This window comes from Coregonus clupeaformis, chromosome 32, assembly GCF_020615455.1.
Source record: "Coregonus clupeaformis isolate EN_2021a chromosome 32, ASM2061545v1, whole genome shotgun sequence".
Classification (NCBI taxonomy): domain Eukaryota; kingdom Metazoa; phylum Chordata; class Actinopteri; order Salmoniformes; family Salmonidae; genus Coregonus; species Coregonus clupeaformis.
The window spans coordinates 6427497-6454232 of record NC_059223.1 but is presented as its reverse complement, the minus strand read 5'-3'; the positions used below and the strand labels follow the sequence as shown (position 1 = coordinate 6454232).

At 43.9% G+C, this 26736-nt stretch overlaps 1 protein-coding gene across 1 annotated transcript in view; it reads left to right on the top strand.

Moving 5' to 3' along the window:
• minar1 (membrane integral NOTCH2 associated receptor 1) overlaps positions 1–25951 on the top strand; it is a 33202-nt gene extending 7251 nt beyond the window's left edge. Inside the window, exons 4-5 of the mRNA XM_041859781.2 lie at positions 15091–15357; positions 23428–25951. Coding sequence (XP_041715715.2) covers positions 15091–15357; positions 23428–23625 — 465 coding nt within the window. The 3' untranslated portion in view covers positions 23626–25951. The remainder of the gene's footprint in view (positions 1–15090; positions 15358–23427) is intronic.
• The last annotated feature ends 785 nt before the right edge of the window (positions 25952–26736 follow it).

Below are 26736 nucleotides of genomic sequence, written 5' to 3'. Positions count from 1 at the left end.
AACAGTTGCTATGAAAAGGATATCATTTCCCTTGCTTCCCTTCCTCAAATCTCACATGCACGCACACACGCACGCATGCATGCATGCATGCACATACACACACACACACACACACACACACACACACACACACACACACACACGAAGGAGACAGGCAATTGGCTTGACGGCAGGATTTGATGCTATAGTTGGGTCACAGACGTCAGTGGAGCTAAATTATTCCAAACCCATATCCCCCTTCCGTCTCACAGAAGGAAATGAGACGCGTTCTACCAATCTCTCCAATGAGAGGAGAGATTAATACTGTCATATTAGGAACACAAGAGGCAAGGGATTGGGGGCTGAATCTTTCTCCTTGGGGGCGTTTATGAACTCTCAGGTTAGCACTCTCACCATTCATCACTCGTCAAGGGGGAGGGACCAGAGCCATATCAGGCTTAGCAGAAAAACTGCTGGCATCCAAATATAGAGCAGGAGGTAACATGCTAACAAGGAAGTCTGTAAAGGAGTCTGTTGTGAGATTTACAGGGATCAGAGTGCCATAATGTAGGTCTACTGCTGTTATACAGACAGAGGTAATAGGGTCTGTTTGTGAACGATTATCCGTTTTTAAATGAATGTTCTGTGATTATTGTTGTTTTTTATCTAATGGGGACTAATTCTCGGGCACGTGAATTACAATAGATTCCTTTCCTGAGTATTTCTTCAAAACCCTCCCACCCCCTTCCCATGGGAGAAGGAATTCACTTGTCCATAGACTCTGATTTAAAGTCAGATTTACATTCCCCCCTTCATGGTTAAGGTTAAGTTTAGGTGAGGGTTACGCGGAACCTAGATCTGTGCCTATGGGCACCCTCTTCTACCCCCTCCTTTCCTGTCCCTGGGGTTAATGGGCTTTTAAACAGCATGTTGAAATGTCGGTCTCAGTTTGCAGGTGTAACACTGACTAGTCATTCTCAGTGACCTTTCCCTGCGAAGCCAAATGGAGTGGATGTTAATTGAAATGGGTCTCGACCTCGAGCTGTCATTCTACAAGCCCTGTGCTGTGTAAGCATATTTTTGATCACTGAGTGGATAACTGCCTAGCATGCATGCCCTCTCCATCTAGATGAGTGGCATATGTCTCTCTCTCTCTCTCTCTTGCTCTCTCTCTCCTCATCTTTCTCTTTTCTCTTTTCTCTCTCTCTCTCTCTCTCTCTCTCTCTCTCTCTCTCTCTCTCTCTCTCTATCTGTCTCTCTCTATCTGTCTCTGTCTCTCTCTCTCTCATAGCATTTTCTTAATTGCGTAGGCAGGTAGCCTAGTGAAACAATCCCTAGAGGCGATCCAGCAGCCGGAGGGTTGCCAGTTTGTATCCCATATCCGATGGGAAAAGTCTGTCAGGAAGTGAGCTGGCAACCGGAGGGTTGCTGGTATCTAAACCTAGATACCATTGCCTGCCGTTGTGCCCTTGAGCAAGGCACTTAACCCCCCCAAAACAATTAGCTCCCTGATCAAATCCCTCCTAACCTTGTTAGTTAGTTCCTCTGTCTGACCACATTCCAAACCCAGGGACATGTGATGAAATATTTCACTTCCCAAAGTAGAGTCTGAAAGAGCAAATTCCTCAGTCAGTTACCATGTGTTGGGACTTAACACGTACCCCATTGTCTTACTTCAGGAAGCAAAATGGCTGTCGGTACTCATCTGTCTGATGACTCGTGAACCCTTATGGAATAGATCAAAAGTCATTTGGCTACAATATGCTGTCATTACATTCCAATAATACCTAGGTGACTGTCAATATCAGCTCTTTTTCATCCTCAAAGAATCTGAATTAATCTTAATTAAACCCTACTGGAAGTTTCACACAAGATTAACACATTGTGTTTGCAATAACATAAACATGAAGTGATTTGATAACCTGTTTCTAATATGAAAAAGAGCGCCACCAACTGGTGGTGGTCTCCGAAAGAGATGCTGGTTAAATATAGATCCAATCGTCCCGGCGTCTCTATTAGAAGGCTTGGTAATGACCAGTAGGAGACAGATGTACAGAACACACTTTATTGCACACAAACCAACGTAGCAAGAGGGGACTAGTACAAGTGGTTTCTATGAAAGAAGGACACAAGTAACATATTACACAGCGGTAATAAGGTGATAGCAATGTGCTATATTAACTGTAATGTAGCAGTAGTGTGTATATACAGTAGATGACAATGGCCTATATACTGTACATACAGAGCTAGGGGAAATCATCAACATGCTAGCAAGCTAAATATAGCACACAGTGAAGATCAAATATACAATAGCTTAGACAGTAGCTATATATTAGCAATGGGCTAGCATGCTAGGTAGCTAAGCTAGCATGCTAGGTAGCTAAGCTAGCATCACTGGTTTACCGGACACAGCTCTGGGGGCCCATGCGCCTGTCATCGATGTTTAATAATAAAAAAATGATATAAATCATTTTGACAATAACCCTTCAAAAAGTCATTCATAAAACATTTTTATTTCCATATGTACTAGGAAGTTAAGTGTTTGTTTCTTGGACTGACTGAAAGTACAGGGGGATATCGGTGAACAAATGCCATGGTCAAGGCTACGACGGCTCCAATGAAATGAGCGGAGCTTACTCAGGTGTTCAAAAGTGCATGTCAGACCGAGAGCTTAATGCTTCTTAGATAGTTCTTTATGAGTTTTAGTTTAGAAATAGATCTCTCCACAGAAGCGACAGTTACAGGGATGGTAAAAACAGCTTGATTGCCGTAGCAACATCAGGGAAACTGGGCAGACGGGAGTGGTGCTTCAAATACAGCAGTTCTGCATAATGAAACAATCCCTAGTAAGCTAGTGTTTTGAGGGTGGACTGACTTATTTGGCATTAATAGACTGGTTTTACGCACAACTTTCTATCCAAGTTGGGAGAGAGCGCGAGGACGGCTCATGTCATGCAGGTTCAGGGATTATTTAAGATACTCTTTGAAGAGGTAGGGTTTCAGATGTTTTCGGAAGATGAGCAGGGACTCTGCTGTCCTAGCTTCAGGGGGAGGCTGGTTCCACCATTGGGGTGCCAGGACAGAGAAGAGCTTGGACTGGGCTGAGCGGGAGCCACCCTCCCATACGGGTGGGAGGGCAAAGAGACCAGAGGTGGCAGAATGGAGTGCTTGGGTGGAAGGTTAGAAGTTCAGAGTTAGGTCAGAGTTTGTGAGCCTGTGTCCCAGGGCCGTAGAGAGTGACTGTGAAGGGTTTTCTACTTGCCTGACACTCAAACTGAATTATTCCGCTGCTCTATCATTCACTACATACTTCAGTCTGAGACTGCCATCACTGAAGGCATTTGTGGTGACGTCAAAATGAGGGGGTTTTGTACAAAACAAAGTCATCAGCGATTGGATCATCTCTAACCAATCAGAGTATCAAAGCAAATTACGAATTTTCAAAATGCCGCTTTAGCCACGCGTGTTCTGGCTCTGGCCCAACCCATCGGTTTCTGCGACCAATCGGGCTGAATGGATTTCCATTCTAGAAATCGTCAGGAAGTACTCAGATCCCGACTCATTACGTGGGCGTGGCGTAGCGTTTGACTGCAGCAAAGAGTTTGGGTAACCAGGCAAGTCTTCTACATAACACATTTGAAATGTATTTAGGAGCTACACATGCACTCCAAGCTAGTCCAACCAACTGTAAAAACTTCGATACAAATACACAGGGATCAATGGAGGGAAGTGAAACAGCGGGGGGAGGGGGTCTTTGGAGACTGGAAGTAAAACTGAGTCGTCTTGAGGTGATGGAATGCTTCTGAATTTCATGGTAATAAATGCTGGAGGGAGAGTCACACAACCTGTGACTCTGTTGTCTTCTGATGATTGTCTAAGAAGTATATACTCAGAGGACAGTCCATTGGTGGAACATAATAAGCTTGAGAAGAAATTGGACCAAACTTTGTGTTAATTGGAGTCAAATAAATGACATTTGCCACCTCTTCCTCCAAAAATGAACTAACACTTTATTGAACCTTTATTTAAATACGAAAGGACCATTGAGATTAGAAACACCATTTTGCGAGGGGGACCTGGCATCAAGAGCCTCTTGATGAATATTACATTTACATTTTACATTTTAGTCATTTAGCAGACGCTCTTATCCAGAGCGACTTACAGGAGCAATTAGGGTTAAGTGCCTTGCTTAAGGGCACATCGACATATTTTTCACCTAGTCGGCTCTGGGATTAGAACCAGCAACCTTTCGGTTACTGGCACAACGCTCTTACCCACTAAGCTACCTGCCGCCCTGGAAATGCCAGAAATACGCAATGGGACTACATATTCACAACCGAGTATTTGTCTGCGCTCTCTTCTATGTTGCTGGATCCTTGTAAATCCAGTAAGGGGCTATTCATTGAAAAAGTGCACAGTCCGTGAATCTCTCAATGATACCAACATGAAAGTAATCTGTGGAAAGAAGAACCTCCAAGCCATAGCAGAAGACATTCCATGAAAAGTAAGATTTTTAGACCTTTCCATCAACAACATTGTGATTAACAGAAAATGTGATTTCAAAGATCTCTCAGCCCTCAAATCTTTAAATACGTCCAGCAACCGGATCTCTCATGTGGACGATGGGGCTTTTTCAGACCTGGTCGCTCTTCAGGAGCTGAATCTAGCCAATAACAGACTCAACACCCTCTCAGACCACCTGTTTCAGGGCCTAGGCAACCTCTCCGTGCTTCGACTAGACCACAACCACATCAAAATCATTTCATCCTCTACCTTTCAAAATCTCTCCAGCTTAAATGTACTAAACTTAACTGGCAACCAACTTTATCTTCTAAAGAAGCTTCAGACGATTTTGCCGTTCACACACCTGCAGGAGTTGTACATTGGGAGGAACGGATTTACCTCTTTCCAGCCACAGGACATATCAAATAAGTCCATAGGACTGAGAGTGCTGGATTTATCCCAGAATCCAATGAGAATCTTCAGGATTACAGCTGATGTTCTTCCTGAACTCCACTATGTAAACCTCTCTGACTCCGGTCAAAATGGAAGCATGACATGGGATGCACCAGACAGGTATTTTCTGAGTAAAATGAAAAGTCTCAATTTGAGCTGTGTCCACGTCTTTGAAGGAAGTTAACATTAGGGCCACTATGTTCAGAGGACTGACAGCCTTAGAAAAACTCGATTTGAGTTGGAATCATATTAAATATCTACATTATGGTGAACTTAAATAAATATGGTGAACTTATATAAATATTAAATATGGTGAACTTAAATAAATATGGTGAACTTAAATAAATATGGTGAACTTATATAAATATTAAATATGGTGAACTTAAATAAATATGGTGAACTTATATAAATATTACATATGGTGAACTTAAATAAATATGGTGAACTTAAATAAATATGATGAACTTATATAAATATTAAATATGGTGAACTGAAATAAATATGGTGAACTGAAATAAATATGGTGAACTTAAATAAATATGGTGAACTTAAATAAATATGGTGAGCTTATATAATATTAAATATGGTGAACTTAAATAAATATGGTGAACTTAAATAAATATGGTGAACTTAAATAAATACGGTGAACTTAAATAAATATGGAGAACTTAAATAAATATGGTGAACTTAAATAAATATGGAGAACTTAAATAAATATGGTGAACTTAAATAAATATGGAAAACTTAAATAAATATGGTGAACTTAAATAAATACGGTGAACTTAAATAAATATGGAGAACTTAAATAAATATGGTGAACTTAAATAAATATGGAGAACTTAAATAAATATGGTGAACTTAAATAAATATGGAGAACTTAAATAAATATGGTGAACTTGAATCCCCACCCTTTTTCTCTTCTGCCATCTCTCAAGATCCTGGTCATCTCCACTCATTCCTTTTGGAATGTTGAATATACCCAGGGGCGCAACCTTGGTTTTAGAAGTGGGGGGTGACGACATAATATTATTATATATTTTGTATTTTTTTATCCAGTCAGATAAACACTCCAAACAGCCTACCCGACTGCTCGGAGGCGTCCGCATGGTCCTAAAGCACACCCTTGCTTCATTTGTATCACATTCCAATGGGGGACAACAATGCAATTTCAGAATGTGGGGGGAATTTATTGGCATTCAACGCAAGGAGTCTTAACATTTTAAGTCCTTTCACCCAGACACATTCATCCACACACCACAGTTGTGGTCCCTTGACATCAGCCTGAATGAGTTCACAGCCCTGAGCACGGAGTTGTTTCACCCAATCCCACGACTCAACAAACTATACCTGTCTAAAGTCCAACTTCAGTCTTTAGATTTCATCATAGGAGCCAACCTCACTCAACTCAGTTACTTGCAGGTGAGAAAGAATTACTTTACAGTGGTCAGTGAGACAATTATTCATTCTTTGCCTGCTTTAGCTTACTTTGACCTGCAAGACAAGACTTTCACCTGTGACTGTAGCAATGCTTGGTTTATCCAGTGGGCGACAACAGAAAACCAAACGCAGGTTATTGATGCCTTTGACTTTACCTGCAACTATCCGGTCAATCTAGGTGGTACCAAACTGTTGGACCTTGACACCCACTACTGTTCAGTAGATATAGGATTTTTTCTACTTCATCTCCACCCCTTCTCTGGTCCTCCTAACCTTGCTGGGGTCCTTTATCTACCATCTCCTGAGATGACAGGTGGTCTACGCCTACTATCTCTCCCAGGCTTATCTCTATGACACAAAGCGAAGGAACGTCCGTGTGATTCATCAGTAGGATGCCTTCGTCTCCTACAACGGCCACGACGAGCCCTGGGTCCTGAGGGAACTTCTGCCAGAGCCGGAGGGAAACCAAGGCTGGAAGCTGTGTCTGCATCCCCTGACTTCCAGCCAGACAAACCCATCATTGACAACATCACGGACGCCGTCTACGGGAGCCGCAAGACCGTCTGCGTGATCAGCAGCCGCTACCTGGAGAGTGGTGCTCCCGGGAGATCCAAGTGGCCAGCTTCCGTCTGTTTGATGAGCAGAAGGACGTTCTGATCCTGGTGTTTCTGGAGGAGGTCCCAGACCAGTAGCTCTCCCCCTACCACCAGATGAGAAAGCTGGTGAAGAGACGCACCTACCTGAGCTGGCCCAGAGCTTGGCTCTGGAGACCAGGGACTGCCTTGCTGAGGAGAACCCCATCCTGTCCAGGGTGGATAGAAAATGATACTCATTCAGGCTGATGTCAAGGCATTCAACGCAAGGAGTCTTAACATTTTAAGTCCTTTCACCCAGACACATTCATCCACACACCACAGTTGTGGTCCCTTGACATCAGCCTGAATGAGTTCACAGCCCTGAGCACGGAGTTGTTTCACCCAATCCCACGACTCAACAAACTATACCTGTCTAAAGTCCAACTTCAGTCTTTAGATTTCATCATAGGAGCCAACCTCACTCAACTCAGTTACTTGCAGGTGAGAAAGAATTACTTTACAGTGGTCAGTGAGACAATTATTCATTCTTTGCCTGCTTTAGCTTACTTTGACCTGCAAGACAAGACTTTCACCTGTGACTGTAGCAATGCTTGGTTTATCCAGTGGGCGACAACAGAAAACCAAACGCAGGTTATTGATGCCTTTGACTTTACCTGCAACTATCCGGTCAATCTAGGTGGTACCAAACTGTTGGACCTTGACACCCACTACTGTTCAGTAGATATAGGATTTTTCTACTTCATCTCCACCCCTTCTCTGGTCCTCCTAACCTTGCTGGGGTCCTTTATCTACCATCTCCTGAGATGACAGGTGGTCTACGCCTACTATCTCTCCCAGGCTTATCTCTATGACACAAAGCGAAGGAACGTCCGTGTGATTCATCAGTAGGATGCCTTCGTCTCCTACAACGGCCACGACGAGCCCTGGGTCCTGAGGGAACTTCTGCCAGAGCCGGAGGGAAACCAAGGCTGGAAGCTGTGTCTGCATCCCCTGACTTCCAGCCAGACAAACCCATCATTGACAACATCACGGACGCCGTCTACGGGAGCCGCAAGACCGTCTGCGTGATCAGCAGCCGCTACCTGGAGAGTGGTGCTCCCGGGAGATCCAAGTGGCCAGCTTCCGTCTGTTTGATGAGCAGAAGGACGTTCTGATCCTGGTGTTTCTGGAGGAGGTCCCAGACCAGTAGCTCTCCCCCTACCACCAGATGAGAAAGCTGGTGAAGAGACGCACCTACCTGAGCTGGCCCAGAGCTTGGCTCTGGAGACCAGGGACTGCCTTGCTGAGGAGAACCCCATCCTGTCCAGGGTGGATAGAAAATGATACTCATTCAGGCTGATGTCAAGGCATTCAACGCAAGGAGTCTTAACATTTTAAGTCCTTTCACCCAGACACATTCATCCACACACCACAGTTGTGGTCCCTTGACATCAGCCTGAATGAGTTCACAGCCCTGAGCACGGAGTTGTTTCACCCAATCCCACGACTCAACAAACTATACCTGTCTAAAGTCCAACTTCAGTCTTTAGATTTCATCATAGGAGCCAACCTCACTCAACTCAGTTACTTGCAGGTGAGAAAGAATTACTTTACAGTGGTCAGTGAGACAATTATTCATTCTTTGCCTGCTTTAGCTTACTTTGACCTGCAAGACAAGACTTTCACCTGTGACTGTAGCAATGCTTGGTTTATCCAGTGGGCGACAACAGAAAACCAAACGCAGGTTATTGATGCCTTTGACTTTACCTGCAACTATCCGGTCAATCTAGGTGGTACCAAACTGTTGGACCTTGACACCCACTACTGTTCAGTAGATATAGGATTTTTCTACTTCATCTCCACCCCTTCTCTGGTCCTCCTAACCTTGCTGGGGTCCTTTATCTACCATCTCCTGAGATGACAGGTGGTCTACGCCTACTATCTCTCCCAGGCTTATCTCTATGACACAAAGCGAAGGAACGTCCGTGTGATTCATCAGTAGGATGCCTTCGTCTCCTACAACGGCCACGACGAGCCCTGGGTCCTGAGGGAACTTCTGCCAGAGCCGGAGGGAAACCAAGGCTGGAAGCTGTGTCTGCATCCCCTGACTTCCAGCCAGACAAACCCATCATTGACAACATCACGGACGCCGTCTCACGGGAGCCGCAAGACCGTCTGCGTGATCAGCAGCCGCTACCTGGAGAGTGGTGCTCCCGGGAGATCCAAGTGGCCAGCTTCCGTCTGTTTGATGAGCAGAAGGACGTTCTGATCCTGGTGTTTCTGGAGGAGGTCCCAGACCAGTAGCTCTCCCCCTACCACCAGATGAGAAAGCTGGTGAAGAGACGCACCTACCTGAGCTGGCCCAGAGCTTGGCTCTGGAGACCAGGGACTGCCTTGCTGAGGAGAACCCCATCCTGTCCAGGGTGGATAGAAAATGATAGTGACACACTAAATGTAACGTTTCTAAATGAAAATGAGTTATTTCATCCAAACATGGCAGCAAGACAAAGAAAAATAGTTTTAAAAAACAATTATAAAAAGATACCAGTCAGGCTTTGTTCTAGATTTACCCTATTGAATATAATTGACAAATGGCAATGTTTGAAATCAGAAATTTAGTTTATGCAAATCTACAATAAACTATGATGAAAAGTAAAATGAAATGTATTATAAAATATATGATGTGTGATATTTGATAATGAATTTATGATGAAATGTTTGACTTACTTACTTGTTACGTTCTCTTAGTTCTCTAGCTTTCTGGAACTTTTAAATGTTAAGTTTTAGGTGTAAGAGTGAAGATTCTTGAAATTGTTAAGTGTAAGCGAAAACCACTTTTTGATTCTTTATGATGAAAAACGCTTTGAAAATGAAAATGTCAAATACATTTGTCATCTTGCTCTTTAGACAAACTTTGTTTTTGACCAGCTATGAACTTTTACTCCTTCAGCTCCTTATTACATCATTAACATGAATCACTGTCAATCGTATCCATTTCCAAATGCCACAGATAAATCATCACCCAAAAATATTAATATTTCACTCTCTGTCTTTTCATCTCTTCTTCCTCTGTTGGCATATTGCCCAGATGGAGGGTAGCCAGTTCTTTCTGACACTCTGAATCAGCTCAGACTCACTTGGGGAATCTAGTGTACCTGTACACTGCTGCCATACAACCAAGCCAAGCCCACAACTTTGACTTTCTCTTGAATTCTCCACACTGCAGTTACTGCTGTGGAATCTACTCCAGTAGCCTCCATACAGTAATAAAACTATGTTAAATGACTTTAGGTATATTGAGTTATTATATATTTACCAGACTTATAGTATTGGGGGTAGACCATTGCAGGGCTGCTCACGGGTGATAGGCAACAAATCAGCATCATGTTATTGTCCTGCTCACAATTTGTGTGTAATTCTAGACCTGGGTATTGATTGTAATATAGTCTAAATGAGCAGTTCCTTTCAGATCTGTTATTGTTTACAAAGTCATACAGTCATACATTCATCCACAGCAATGTGAATACATTTATTTTACATGATAGTTCCACTTCCCAAATCTTAATTTACCTGATTATATGAAAATAGTTCCACTTCCCCCCAAAATTTAAAAAGTTCAAGATGCAGTTGAAACCTTCATTTTGCAAAAATGATCAGTTGCTTACAGGCCCATTAATGTTTTCAAAGTAATAGTATTCTTAATTCACAGTATTACATATCATTACACATTCATATTGTTTAGATACTGTATCTAACATTCCAGAGGATACGTTGGTATATTAATATTTAATGTTAGAAGAGGCTTTGTTTTTTGCAGTACTGCTGTGTCCCTGTGAACAGAGAGAGGGTTGTGAGAGAGAGGTCAGATGCAGACCCGTAGTAAAGGTTAGTCCATCTGATCAGTGGCCTTTGAAGCCCAGACATGCCCCCTCTGTCTTATCAGCAGTCCCCTGTTCCTATACCTCCTCTCCCTCCCTCACTCTCCCATTCCTCTCTACTCTAACTCCCCTCTGTTCTCTTCTCTCCTCCATCCTCTCCCCTCCATATCTACTCTCTCTATCCTTTCTCCTCTCATCCTGGCCCTCTCTACTTCATCTTCCCTCCCTCCCCTCTCCTCTTTTCACCCTCTATTCTCTCTTCTCTGTACCTTTTGACTCCCTCTCCTCTCCTCTCCTCTCCTCTCCTCTCCTCTCCTCTCCTCTCCTCTCCTCTCCTCTCCTCTCCTCTCCTCTCCTCTCCTCTCCTCTCCTCTCCTCTCCTCTCCTCTCCTCTCCTCTCCTCTCCTCTCCTCTCCTCTCCTCTCCTGTCTATTTTCCCTCTCCTTTCTTTCCTTCTTCATCCTCTCTTCTCTCTGCTCCACAACCCCCCCTCTCTCTTTTTCCTCCCTCTGTTCTTCTCTCTCAATCTCACCTTCCTCTCCTCCTCGGTCTCCTCTCTCCTCCCTCCCTCTCCACTGCCTCACCGTCTCTTTCAACCAAGCGGTACCCTGATCCTCCCTCTCCTCTCCCCTCCCATTCAGCTCAGAAATCTCCTGCACCTCCCTCTCTACTCACTCACTCTCTTTCCCTCTCCCCTCCCACCTCCCTCCTCTCCCCTCCCACCTCCCTCCTCTCCTCTCCCCTCCCACCTCCCTCCCTCCTCTCCCCTCCCACCTCCCTCCTCTCCCCTCTCCCCTCCCTCCTCTCCCCTCCCACCTCCCTCCCTCCTCTGCCCTCCCACCTCCCTCCTCTCCCCTCCCACCTCCCTCCTCTCCCCTCTCCCCTCCCTCCTCTCCCCTCCCACCTCCCTCCTCTCCCCTCCCACCTTCCTCCTCTCCCCTCCCTGTCACCAGAGCCTCTGCAAGACTCGTATAACTCCTGACTTAATAAGGATGTCAGGTAAGAGTGCCAAAACAACATTGGGAGAAGTGTGATCACGGTGTTGAAGCTTTCATCTCGCTTGTCACTCTCATTAGGTAGGTAGGCAGGCAGGCAGGCAGGCAGGCAGGCAGGCAGGCAGGCAGGCAGGCAGGCAGGCAGGCAGGCAGGCAGGTAGGTATGCAGGCAGACAGACAGACAGACAGACAGGCAGACAGGCAGACAGACAGACAGACAGACAGACAGACAGGCAGGCAGGCAGGCAGGCAGACAGGCAGGCAGACAGACAGGCAGACAGACAGGCAGGCAGGCAGGCAGGCAGGCAGGCAGGCAGGCAGGCAGGCAGGCAGGCAGGCAGGTAGGTAGGTAGGTAGATACGTAGGCAGAAAGGCAGGCAGGTAGGTAGGTAGGTAGGTAGGTAGGTAGGTAGGTAGGTAGGTAGGTAGGTAGGTAGGTAGGTAGGTAGGTAGGTAGGTAGGTAGGTAGGTAGGTAGGTAGGTAGGCAGGCAGGCAGGCAGGCAGGCACAGCCTACAGTGTGTTCACAACATTCTCCACTCTCTGGAATGATTCCATAAACATGCCCATCATCTCCAACTGCCTAGATGATACAGCTAGCTACTAAACTCAACTGAGAGAACATCCTCTAACTAGGACTACCACACAGATAGATAAGCCTGATTGACAAAGACCCTGGGTGATCTGGAGCTGAGAGCAGATTTACTTGGCAAAACAAACCACACACACACATCGATCTGCCTGCGAATGAACATTCGTGAATCCAGACATGCACTCTGCTGTTCTCCTCCTACAACTCGGTATTCATCAACTTCCAATTAACATTGAATGCAGATTGTCTCTTCAAAGCGACTGCAGCTCTCCAGATGGCTGGAGAGACGTCCATTTGGAACGTACAGTAGCAGCCTATACATTCAGAGACAGAGGCACATTGTCAATGTATATATGAGCAATTAACCAGAGACAGGAATAGATTTGTGTCACTTCTATGACTCTGATAGCTGGCGTTACCCATTGTTGTTAACATTGACGCAGACGGACTGGCCATAGGGCAATTCTGGTAAATGCCAGATGGGTTGGTCTGGGGTGTCACGACTTCCTCCGAAGCTGCCTCCTCTCCTTTTTCGGGCAGGCTTCGGTGTTCGTCGTCACCGGCCTTCTAGCCACTGCCGCTCCTCATCTCATCATTCCATTTGTTTTGTCTTGTTTATTACACACACCTGGTTCATATCCGCTCATCAGTACCTGTATAAGTGTTCCCTCTGCCCCCCCTGTCTTTGTGTGATTGTCTATTGTGGAGGTCACTATAGCTCGGTGGAGCTATATTGTATTGTGTATCCCCGGGATATTCACCCGTGTGCCTTGTTTTCTCCAGTGCGCCGTATTTACCGCACTGGAGTGTTTTTTTACGCATTGCTGCGTACTGCTGTACTGCCGAATAAAGCATTTATTCTGTGATTTACCCTCCAACGCCTGACTCCGTCCAAATCACCCGCTACATGGGGCTTTGAGCTAAATGCTCATTATTTGGCTAATAATGGTGGCCTTGTGGGAAAAAATGGGTCGGTGTCAGGACTCAAGGAAAAAAATGGTCCGGTGTGTTAGAAATGCCCGGGCAGATTTCTGGTCCCAGTCCGTCCCTGCGTTGACGTGTACACTGAGAGGTGGAAAGAGCCTAAAAACACTCATGAAGAATTTAGTATTTGTGCTAATTAGGTGTTTTTGTACTGGCCCAGAGATGTAACCAATATATTGCACTGTAGAGTAATGTGTTCTTCACGTTGTTTATCTTGGTCAGTGGAGGGGAGAATCATTCATGTGAGGGAATTGTAGACATAAAAAATGTAAGACTTAAAGGAGATGTTTTGGGGAAATACTGTTTTTTTTTGTCATGGATGTGTGTGTTAGAATGAAGAGAGAAGGTCCTCCATTAATCAATAACATTTATGGATTTTTATCTGCCCAATAGAAACATGCTGTACTTGTTTTGATTGACTGGTTTGGCCGTTTGAAGGGTTCATATTGACTGTAGACTCGAATGAACTTAAAGGCTTACACTACTAAGTCAATTTCCAAATGATGACTTTCATTGTGTTAGCAAAGACTGATTTCTACGCTTATCCCACGATAGTCCAATATGCACTTCAAATGGCAAGTACAGAGAGCAATTTGTTTTTGTTCCTTTTGGAAAAATGGCCAACTCTCCAAATCTGTACAGTAGCATTTCCTTTGCTTCCCCCAGGGCAGAAATCAGATGCTGACTCGCAGATATTAAAAACAAATATTGTGCTTCATAATACGGCACTGTGTTTACGGATTACTTTTTTATTGTGTTGAAAAGAGAGTGGATACCTGAGTCTGTATCACAGTGTTATGTTCAGGGCTTCTAGCTGTCTGTAGCACAGTGTTATGTTCAGGGCTTCTAGCTGTCTGTAGCACAGTGTTATGTTCAGGGCTTCTAGCTGTCTGTAGCACAGTGTTATGTTCAGGGCTTCTAGCTGTCTGTAGCACAGTGTTATGTTCAGGGCTTCTAGCTGTCTGTAGCACAGTGTTATGTTCAGGGCTTCTAGCTGTCTGTAGCACAGTGTTATGTTCAGGGCTTCTAGCTGTCTGTAGCACAGTGTAATGTTCAGGGCTTCTAGCTGTCTGTAGCACAGTGTTATGTTCAGGGCTTCTAGCTGTCTGTAGCACAGTGTTATGTTCAGGGCTTCTAGCTGTCTGTAGCACAGTGTTATGTTCAGGGCTTCTAGCTGTCTGTAGCACAGTGTTATGTTCAGGGCTTCTAGCTGTCTGTAGCACAGTGTTATGTTCAGGGCTTCTAGCTGTCTGTAGCACAGTGTTATGTTCAGTGCTTCTAGGCTGACTATCTCTCAGCTGACTACAGTAGCATTTCTCTTATGTCTCTGGGAACTGGAGTATTCAACCAAACTTGTTTCCAGATTTCCGAGGGTAAGGCAAAACAGCACACTTCCCAAGCTGCAGGAGAGTGTGTATTGTATACATTGATACATTGGTATAGTATCTTTATTGGGTCACAAAGTCACTCAATGAAAACATTGGTTGAATACAGAAATACTGGGTTGTTTTTGTCTTACCTCAACAATGTGCGTGTGACAGTTTTTATATGATAACATATACAGTATTTCTCCCTCAGAGCTGCTTCAGGTTTCTCTCACTCTCTCGCTCTCTCGCTCTCTTTCACTGGCCATTTACCCCACCTTTCAACTTTAACCTCTGACCCCCACCCCCCCTCCCTCCCTCCCCACTACAGTCAGAGCGCCAGTACGAGATCGCCCCCCAGCCTCACCGCTCCTCTAAGCCCCCCAAGGACTCCTACCTGGTGGAGCAGGTCTTCTCACCACACCCCTTCCCCCCCTCCATCAAGTCCCACATGAAGGGCAGCCCCCTGTACACGGACCTCAGGCTCACAGGCCCGTCGGGTGACGGCAAACGAGGTCAGCCCTCCTGGACCATCGAGGAGTACAAGCGCAATGCGGGTGGTGAGAAGGGCAAGCAGCTGACTGCCCTGGACCTGCAGGTAAGGACTGATAGGAGGGGGGATATTACAGTAGATAGGGTGGATATTATAGTAGACAGGGTGGATGTTACAGTAGATAGGGTGGATATTACAGTAGACAGGATGGACATTACAATAGACAGGGTGGATATTACAGTTGACAGGATGGACCTTACAATAGACAGGGTGGATATTACAGTTGACAGGATGGACATTACAATAGACAGGGTGGATATTACAGTTGACAGGATGGACCTTACAATAGACAGGGTGGATATTACAGTTGACAGGATGGACATTACAGTAGATAGGGTGGATATTACAGTAGACAGGGTGGATATTACAGTTGACAGGATGGACATTACAGTAGACAGGGTGGATATTACAGTTGACAGGATGGACCTTACAATAGACAGGGTGGATATTACAGTTGACAGGATGGACATTACAATAGACAGGGTGGATATTACAGTTGACAGGATGGACATTACAGTTGACAGGGTGGATATTACAGTAGGCAGGGTGGATATTACAGTTGACAGGATGGACATTACAGTTGACAGGGTGGATATTACAGTAGACAGGGTGGATATTACAGTTGACAGGATGGACCTTACAATAGACAGGGTGGATTTTACAGTAGGCAGGGTGGATATTACAGTAGATAGGGTGGACCTTACGGTAGACAGGGTGGATATTACAGTAGGCAGGGTGGATATTACAGTAGATAGGGTGGACCTTACAGTAGACAGGGTGGATATTACAGTAGGCAGGGTGGATATTACAGTTGACAGGGTGGATATTACGGTAGACAGGGTGGATATTACAGAAGACAGGGTGGATATTACAGTAGGCAGGGTGGATATTACAGTAGACAGGGTGGATATTACAGTAGACAAGGTGGACCTTACGGTAGACAGGGTGGATATTACGGTAGACAGGGTGGATATTACAGTAGGCAGGGTGGATATTACAGTAGACAGGGTGGACCTTACGGTAGACAGGGTGGATATTACAGTAGACAGGGTGGACCTTACGGTAGACAGGGTGGATATTACAGTAGACAGGGTGGACCTTACGGTAGACAGGGTGGATATTACAGTAGACAGGGTGGACCTTACGGTAGACAGGGTGGATATTACAGTAGGCAGGGTGGATATTACGGTAGACAGGGTGGACCTTACAGTAGACAGTAGACAGGGTGGACCTTACAGTAGACAGTAGACAGGGTGGACCTTACAGTAGACAGTAGATAGGGTGGACCTTACGGTAGACAGGGTGGATATTACAGTAGGCAGGGTGGATATTACAGTAGACAGGGTGGATATTACGGTAGACAGGGTGGATATTACAGTAGACAGTAGACAGGGTGGATATTACAGTAGACAGTAGACAGGGTGGACCTTACAGTAGACAGTAGATAGGGTGGACCTTACAGTAGACAGGGTGGATATTACAGTAGACAGGGAGGACCTTACAGTAGACAGTAGATAGGGTGGACCTTACAGTAGACAGTAGATAGGGTGGACCTTACAGTAGACAGTAGATAGGGTGGACCTTACAGTAGGCAGGGTGGATATTACAGTAGACAGTAGATAGGGTGGACCTTACAGTAGGCAGGGTGGATATTACAGTAGACAGTAGATAGGGTGGACCTTACAGTAGGCAGGGTGGATATTACAGTAGACAGTAGATAGGGTGGACCTTACAGTAGGCAGGGTGGATATTACAGTAGACAGTAGATAGGGTGGACCCCACTACAGTAGTAGGATCATCCTTCCATTGCTGTTTCCATTACTTAGGCAGGGTGAACCCCACTACCTATTTCTGTTGTCCCCTACCTTAATGATGTTTTGGATTGAATTGGTTTCTATAGAAAATGTTAGCTTTGGTAGATCCTGGAATGCTGATCCTGGATGTTGATTCAAAGGGCCTCTTTGACCTGAAGAAAGCACCCAGGGGAAGCGGATGACTAGAGAACCGCTGACAAAACTCTTTCTCACCTCCCTCGTCGATTTTTACTGATCTGAGAGGTGTGTGTATGTGTGCGTGCTCGTGTGTGGTTGTTCATGTGCTGCGTGTGTGTACTGTACGTGTGTGTGTGTACTGTACATGTGTGTGTGCGTGCGTGTATTTATGTGTGTGAGTCAGGGGACTGATTCGATCCTACTGTGTAGTGACATGTGAAGATGCGGAGCCACATTGATATCACCGGTGACCTTGTTAATCTTTCAAGAGTGTCACAACTCACTACAGATGGGTGGACTCCATTATAATGGTAATTTCTTGTTATTTATTTGATCTAGATGATGTATTCTAGGGCCAGAGCAGCTGTATTAAGGTAACTAACCATCTTGGATAGTTTGCACTATAGTCTAAATAATATCACAAGAAACCTATATAAAGAAGACTACAGTGTTTTCTACCTGGTACCATTGGCTGTACTGTACTCCATCATTTTAGGCTGGATGATTTTTCCCTAACTCTGATATCCTTCTATTGTTTTGTAAGGTGCTTCACTCACCATCATGAATAATGGTGATGTCATAATGTAGGCCATTTAGCAGAAGCTTTTATCAAAAGCGACTTACAGTCATGCATGCATACATGTTTCATATGGGTGGCCCCAATATGAGTCAAACCCATGATCCTGGAGTTGCAAGCACCATGCTCTACCAACTGAACCACAGAGGACCCCACCATACAGTAACATACTGATTTTCTCTGTGAGATGAGTCACATTTTCCTGGAGTGAAAGAAGTGTATATAAGTGGGTGATTGTGTGAGATGAAAAGGTTGCCTGAGATTTCACAGGATTGCGAGTGTGTGTACTCAGACAATTTATTTACCGGGGTATCCTTGGGAGACCAGCAGCTATCTGTCAATAATCCAACAGTAAGCAAGGAGACAAAGATGGAGAGAGTTAAAGAGGTAGATGGAGATAGAGGCCACAATGAGTTAGAGAGAGAGAGAGAGACAGAGAGAGATGGAGAGAGAGAATAGAGAAAGAGAGAGAGAGAGAGAGAGAGCGAGAGAGAGAGAGAGAGAGAGAGAGAGAGAGAATAGAGAAAGAGAGAGAGAGAGAGAGCGAGAGAGAGAGAGAGAATAGAGAGAGAGAGAGAGAGAGAGAGAGAGAGAGAGAGAGAGAGAGAGAGAGAGAGAGAGAGAGAGAGAGAGAGAGAGAGAGAGAGAGAGAGAGAGAGAGAGAGAGAGAGAGAGAGAGAGAGAGAGAACACAGAAGTCATAAAGTCAGCTTGCATCACCAGTGAACCGTTAATTGCCCTGCAATGCAATTACACTCCCAGTCCCAGTTCAAAATAATACAACAACTCTACAGGGAAAAATGGTCTCTTTAGTGATAATGGGGTGTTTCTGTGCAGAGTGGTAATTATATATAATGAAGAACTGTGATGTGCTGCGATGCATTGGTGGAATGGCTGTTGTGCCCCAAATCGCACCCTAATCCTTAGATAGTGCACTACTTTGCTCTGGTCAAAAGTAGTGAACTATATAGGGAATACAGTGTCATTTGGGACGTAGACGTTTTCTTCTAAACCTGCATTCAGTCGATTGGTCGGTGTGTCTGACTGAACATCTGCAGTGATTACCCATTTACTTACACTGAAGCGTCTGTTGACGGAGGATAATTAGTCTGTAAGCCAGTGATTATTTTCAGCCAAAACAAATGGGTTGAGGAGCCCGACACAATTTGCAATGGTAAGTCAGTCCACTTTGTATCTCATTGATTAGGAATGACAGGACTCCTAGCCTTCATTGCCCTCTAAAAATTGCCCTCTATTGGTTTGGAATTGGGTCAATGACGGACAGACGGACGGACGGACAGACAGAGACAGACAGACAGAGAGAGAGACAGAGACAGACAGAGAGATAGTCAGAGAAACAGACAGAGAGATAGTCAGAGAAACAGACAGAGAGACAGACAGAGAAACAGACAGAGAGATAGTCAGAGAAACAGACAGAGATAGTCAGAGAAACAGACAGAGATAGTCAGAGAAACAGACAGAGAAACAGACAGAGAGATAGTTAGAGAAATAGACCAAACTTTGCAGTAACAAAAAAATAAAAACCAGGCTGGTCACCCAAAGCATTGATTTCTAATTTCATCATGATCAATTGGGACAGTTTTGCAAAGAAGATGGCAATAGGATTAACCTTGGTGCCTTAGAGGGTTGCAGAGACACACAGGATGACCTAATAATCCTCAACAGACTATTCCCTATATAGTGCAAAAGAAAAGAGGAAGGACAATGTTTCAGGCATTGAGTTGCTGCTGTGTCTCTGCCCTTTGGACTCTGAGAGAGAGACAGAGAGAGAGAGAGAGAGAGAGAGAGAGAGAGAGAGAGAGAGAGAGAGAGAGAGAGAGAGAGAGAGAGAGAGAGAGAGAGAGAGAGAGAGAGAGAGAGAGAGAGAGAGAGAGAGAGAGAGAGAGATTTAATGTATTGTTATTCTCATTAATATTGTTGTTGTAGTTGCTGTTAATGGTAATCCCATTTCCACTACAACTATTATTATTGCTGTTGGTCCCACCATTTTTGTTATAAGTATACTTTGACAATGTAAGTAATTTAACTTGCAATGTCAATAAAGTCTATTGAATTGAATTGAGAGAGAGAGAGAGAGAGAGACAGAGAGCGAGCGAGAGAGAGACACATAGAGAGACAGAGGGAGAGAGAGGGAGAGAGACAGACAGAGACAGAGACGCAGAGAGAGAGAGGCAGGCATAATATTGAGGGATTTGGATAAACCCTATACCCAAGAACTGCAGATGTAGGTTGTGAATCTTAATGAGGGGAAAGAATACTCAGAGGAGGATCCGGATGTATTTTAAAGCAGTGTGAGTATGACTATGGGAGAGAGAGAGAAAATGATTTTTTAAAAAGTAACCATTGCATTGACACACTGCATAGTAGATAGAAAACCATGGTTTTGGTGATATGTGGATCAGAAAATCACCAAGATTTTCTGATTCAAAGTTGAACTATAGTGAATGAGGCCAGTAGTATTTTGTTGAGCGAGATAATCAACTCTGCAGTGAATTAGTTATTATCTTATCTCCAATTATTAACGGCTAGACATTTAGCTTCTTACAGTACATTTGCTTTTCTTTCTTTCTGTCTGTCTGTCTGTCTCTCGTCTCTCTCTCTCTCTCTCACTCTCTCTCTCTTTCTCTTCCTATTGCCCTCTCTCTCTCGTCCTCTCTCTCTCGCTCTCTCTCCGACGCTCTCTCTCTGACGCTCTCTCTCTCTCTCCGACGCTCTCTCTCTCTCTCCGACGCTCTCTCTCGCTGCCGGCACAAGAACATTAAAACCCCCAGCATTAATGCTCAAAGACGAACTTTTGTACCAATCAATGAAGCAACCCTCTCCCTGCAGTGCACCTCCACTATATTAGCCTGCTAGACAGGGAAGAGACAAAGAGGCAATCTGGGATTCAAACAGCAACAAAGCCCTCACCCTGCCACTTCTTTGGTAAACAGCTGAGGAATACGGCTGGAGAAATGTAACCACTCTCAAATTCATAGACAGAGCTATGGATGCAAGGACTGACCATCCATGAGATCAAAATGATAGTTTTAATCATGTTTTTAAGGTATACAGTGTTTGATTACAATTACATTGGGTGGCAGGTAGCCTAGCGTTTAAGAGTGTTGGACCAGTAACCGAAAGGTCGCTGGTTCGAATCCTGAGCCGGTGAGAACTCTGTCAATGTGCCCTTGAGCAAGGCACTTAACCATAATTGCTCCTCTTAAGTCGCTCTGTATAAGTGTGTCTACTTAAATGTAAAACATTGTTTACAACAAATGGAGTAAAACAAGCTCATATTTTGGGTTCTGATGTGGTACGACAGTTGAACTAAACTCATAAGGCATAATGGACCCTGTGATAAACATGAGCGGTGATTGGCGAGAATCGATGGCTGCCGACTGTAATCCGTGTCCTTGTGAATGTTTGTTTCCCACTGACTCCCTGGGAGACATGGGAAGGAGAGACAAGCTGTAACATTCTATCATATTTATATTCTTAAAAATAATATATTATGTAATTGATTTCAAAGTAAAAAAATGTATGTACCAATCGCAGATTGCAAAGTAGTAAAGCTAGCTGTCCAGAATGTTACAGCTTGTCTCTCCTTCCCATGTCTCCCAGGGAGTCAGAGGGAAACAAACATTCACAAGGACACGGATTACAGTCGGCAGCCATTGATTCTCGCCAACCACCGCTCATGTTTATCACAGGGACCATTTAGGCAATAACACTGAAGGGGGGTGAGGCTAGCCAAGAGAGAGTTGTCAGAAAAACAAGCAGATGGGAGATATGGGAAGGCTGTAGTGTCAGAGATAGAAGTCTCCCAGGATCTCTCTCAGGCACAAATGTAGGATCATTTTACACCCCCCGAATCCTAACCTTAACCGTTATGGGGGATATGCAAAACTGACCTAAAATCAGTGTCAAGGGGCGTTTCTTCCGAAAAAATTGTCAGGACCCAGAGGAAACAAGGGATGCCAAATGGCACCCTCTTCCCTTTGTAGTTCACTACTTTTGACCAGAGCTCTATGGGTTGTAGCCTGCCAAGCTATACTGAACCCCCCTGGTTATTGCTGCGTCTTGGATGCTGAGAGGAGAGCCACAGAGGACAAATCCATGCAGCGCAGTGGAAAATGAAGGAGTCTAGAAGTTGCTGGCTCCCACTGAGTCTTGCTGTTTGTCTTATTCTCTCTCCTGTTCTCTCTCTCTCTCTCTCTCTTCTGATCTCTCTCTCCTGTTTTGTCCCCCCCCCCCTCTCTCTCTCTCTTTCTCGCTCTCTCTTTCAATCTCTCTTTGAAATGTGACAGTCAATTAAAATATCAATGTGCTGTTTGCTAGAAATCCAATCTTGGAAGAATTATTTTTGCCTCCCATAGTATACTCACACAAACCATATGAGACATGGGACAAGAAGGGAATTCAATCTGTTTGCCTGTCATCCTATTTCAACCAGAATGTCGCCCTCCTCAATAATCAATGCATTCTTCATAAAATGTACTCTCACGTCTCTGTCTTTTTCACCTACATGAACTCTCTCCCACCGTCCTGTTAAAGTCAGTGTGGTGCTAAATCCTTGACAATGTAACTTGGCCCTAGTATACTGTACAGAGAGGAAGTATTCTTGCAGAAACACATTTGTGCATGTCACAATAACATTTGAATGAAATCATTTGAATACTGCTGTCCCTACTCACTCTGTCATCAGATAGACTCAGATAAGCTCTCTCTTTCGGTCTCCTTCATTAGCTGTCTTCTTTTCCTTCTTCTTCTTCTTTTCCTTCTTCTTCTTCTTTTCCTTCTTCTTCTTCTTTTCCTTCTTCTTCTTCTTTTCCTTCTTCTTCTTCTTTTCCTTCTTCTTCTTCTTCTTCTTCTTCTTCTTCTTCTTCTTCTTCTTCTTCTTCTTCTTCTTCTTCTTCTTCTTCTTCTTCTTCTTCTTCTTCTTCTTCTTCTTCTTCTTCTTCTTCTTCTTCTTCTTCTTCTTCTTCTTCTTCTTTTACCCTCTCTCTCTCCCTCTTTGTCTTTCAGATCCACAAAATCCATCTCCCTCTTTCTCTCCTGCTTTCTCATTGGCTGAGTCCCAATTCTCCACCCCTTTCCCAAAGTGTGCACTTGCACACTTTCCATAATGCATTTCACAATAGTGAAAACTCCCTCTGGCTGATGTTTAAACAAATGAAATTATTTTAAATCCATGACCAGAGGTGTGCAAGTGTGCACTTTGCGAGAAGAGTGCAAAATTGTGACGTAGCCTTTCTATCTAAAATCTAGGGTTGGGCTCAATTTGAATTGAAGTCACTCAATTCAGGCAGTGATTAGAATAAAACTTTTTACATAAATACCTTTCTTTTTCAGTTTATTGAGAAGTCATTGAAAAGAGAATGCCTTTTTTCAATTATTGAATTTGAAATTCAGTTTACTGTCTGAATTGACTGGCTTGCAAATCGAATTGTCCCCAAACCTGCTAGAATCACTTCCCAGTGGGCATAACTGATTGACATGAACTCCAAATGGCCTTTCCACCCCAAACCCCCTCTTTCCTTTTCAGACGCAGGAGTCATTGAACCCCAATAACCTGGAGTACTGGATGGAGGATATCTACACGCCGGGTTACGATTCGCTGCTGAAGAGGAAGGAGGCGGAGTTTCGGAGAGCCAAGATGTGCAAGATTGGAGCGCTGATTGCCGCCGCTGCCTGCACTGTGATCCTGGTCATCGTCGTGCCCATATGCACTATGAAGTCATGAAGTGCTCCATGTCATGCTCTACGAAGTGCTCAAAGTCGCAACACTTTCCTTCTGCCCTTGTTTATTCTGGCTAAATGTTAAAGGACTGAATACGTGTGAGCAATATGTTATCAGCCCCAATTACAGGAGCAGCCCTCTGATTGGCTATGTGGACGTTTGAAGAGTGAGGTACATGTATTTTTTAATGTGAATCTGGCCTATGTTTGTGGTATTGGAATCAAGTCTATGTTATTTTCTACATGATTTAGTTGTTATGCCACGGGATAGGGCATTGGTATTAGGGAATCATCAGTACACATTCAAAATGACTTTGTTCAGAGGGGAATGTCTCAAGTTTGATCTTTTCTATTTATTGTTGCCTATATTAACTTATTGACATGATGTATTTATGATCAAAGACAGAATGGAACTGGCACATACACAATGTCTAGATCTGTTACATTTACATTTCTATTGTACTGGTGGACGATGTTTATTACCATGTTAAATATTTATTTCACTTTTTCTCTTTGTTAAAGGGGCAATCTGAAGTTCAATCAAAAACAACAAAGCGGCTACCCCGCCACTGTTTTTGTTAACTGAAACAGATTATCTGTACAGTATACAGTCGACAGCTGGATTTGTTTTTGTAGACAGCGTCTGATATTTTTATTTTAGTATAATTGCTGTATAATGTATTTTAATGAGAGTTATTTTTGATGAATTATCTGGTAGAATGTGATGAGGTGCACCAGATATGATTTATCTTTATCAATAATAATAATAATAACCAGAGTTTTAATTCATGGGATTTGTGCAATGCCTTTTCTAAATAGACATATACAGTATATTGAAGTACTGTAGTTGAAATAGACAAATAACAAACAGTACATATAAAACAACATAAAACACTACAGAGCTAACCTGGATGTATTGAATGTAGCATTACTCACAGAGAGCAAAACACACCTATTATTTCTCATCATCACTTGAGCAGAATTGAGTTGAATGTTGCTCTCCTTTCCTTGCTTTAGATAGTTTAACTACTAGCCAAGAGCACATAGCTGCAGTAGGGAGCTCTGAAGTAGGGAGTTATTCTTTGCCTTGTGAGAGTGTTTATATAGTAAATACTTGACGTTTCCACTGTCGACTAACTGAGCACCTCTGGGAGAGAGACTTGTATTAGTTCAGTCAGCGGTATCGACTGCACCAGTCTCCCAGGCTGGCAGAAACCAACAGATACACTAACACTAGCAGAAGCTTCTTATGAAGTGCCGTGTCACCTTATGAACATTCATAGCACCTTGTGCAGTTCTATAGAGCGTTATGACATGTTGTATTAATTAAGCAATAAGACACACTAGGTTATGATGTATCGTGGATATATTAAAGCTTAGCAGCCTCATGCCTCGTTGCTTTTACAGTTTCGTAACGGTCCATGACTGCATTACAATGTGGTTTGAATGTGCTACGAATGTTTATAAGGCATTGTAACACTTTGTAAGAAGCTGATTCAAGTAAATAAAATAGTCCCTCCTCTCAAGCCCAGCTTACAGATCTAGTCTCCTAAGAGGCCTTAGAACCACTGAATGCAAACTGCCTGCCGTTAAGGTTGTGTCCCAATAGTTTAGAAGAACGTCCTTGTCTCATCATCAACTGTAGCGGTGGTGATGAAAGGAAGGAGACGAGGAGGGGAAGCCATTTCACAGTTCTGGGACACAACGTGAGAGTCACATCTCCACTCATGAACCTGAGCTCAGAGACACTACGCAAACCAAGATGGCCGATCGCACAGATGTCACCCAGATAAATGTAAACCAAGGGATGCTCAACTCCAGTCATCCTTGGTTTCCCTCTCAAGTTAGTTAAGGTAGGCCGCGTTCCAGGCTGACTACATTGCAGACTCCTGGCAGATATCAAAGCACCTGGATAGATGTTTAAGACATCAGCTAACCACATCCTATGATATAGCAATCTGATGCACGACTGTGCAGTCGATAACGTGGCAAGCAACCATTGGTTGATGCAGTGCAATGTCTGTAATGTAGTAGGCTTGGAACGCAACCTTTAGGCTAGTGATTTATGGGAGAGAATGTTGTCATACTGCCAAAATGAACATGAGGAAGTACGTACTTCAGGTTGTACACATTAGAAGTTTGATATACGTTCAAAAGTAGACACTGTAACCTGTTAATTGCGCACTGGAACAGTCAGTTTCATGTCAGGTTTGCTTGTTAGGAGAGCACTGGAGTTGAGCCCTCCCACCTAATGGGTGTAGGGTGAAGTTGATGTTTATTGTCACAAGTCTTGTCCTGGAGGCAGAACTGAGCGATTTCCCCTTAGATAGGCCAGCTGCAAAGTCAAAATTGGCTATATTGTAAACATAAATGTAATGTTAGGGTTAGGCATTAGGGTTAGCAGTGTGGTTAAGGTTAGGGTTAGGCATTAGGGTTAGCAGTGTGGCTAAGGTTAGGGTTAGGTTTAGGTTTAGCTAGTGACCACTCTGCAGAGCTGCCTCCAGAACAAGATTCAGGACGAAAAACACTAACCTGCAAAGTTGACCCTAGATGCTGATCCTGGGTCAGTTTTGCATTTTCCCCACCGATGGATTGGGGGAGGGGAAGCTGATCCTAGATCTGTACCTTGGGGAAACTTTACCTCTGAGCGGTGTAATGATTACCCAGTGGATTTGCCTTCAACACAGGAACTGTGAGCCGCAGCACACTGTAGTAGTCTGTAAATAGTTAGATGCACACATCATGTCAACAGGTGTAAACTGGAATATATCACAATAAAAGAGAACTGTTCTGACTGTTACTGTGTCAACTTTTGTTTTTAGCTGTCCTTTGAAATGAATATTGGCTGTGTAAAGTGGTTGTCATACTTACACTTTCTTGTTTTGTGATATTTTTCTATCATTTATCTTTTTGTCTTCAGATCGAAGAAGAGGTTCAGTGGAGACATGACAGAATATTGCTCAGCATAACAAAGCCTGCGGTTTTCTGAGGGTTCTTATTGTGTTTTTATCTGGTTGTTCACTTCTCATTAATGGGATTATTTGTATTATTCTTTAGTTGATCTTTTGCATAATACTCCGGTTAGACTAATACAATAGGATTTGTGAAAATTTCA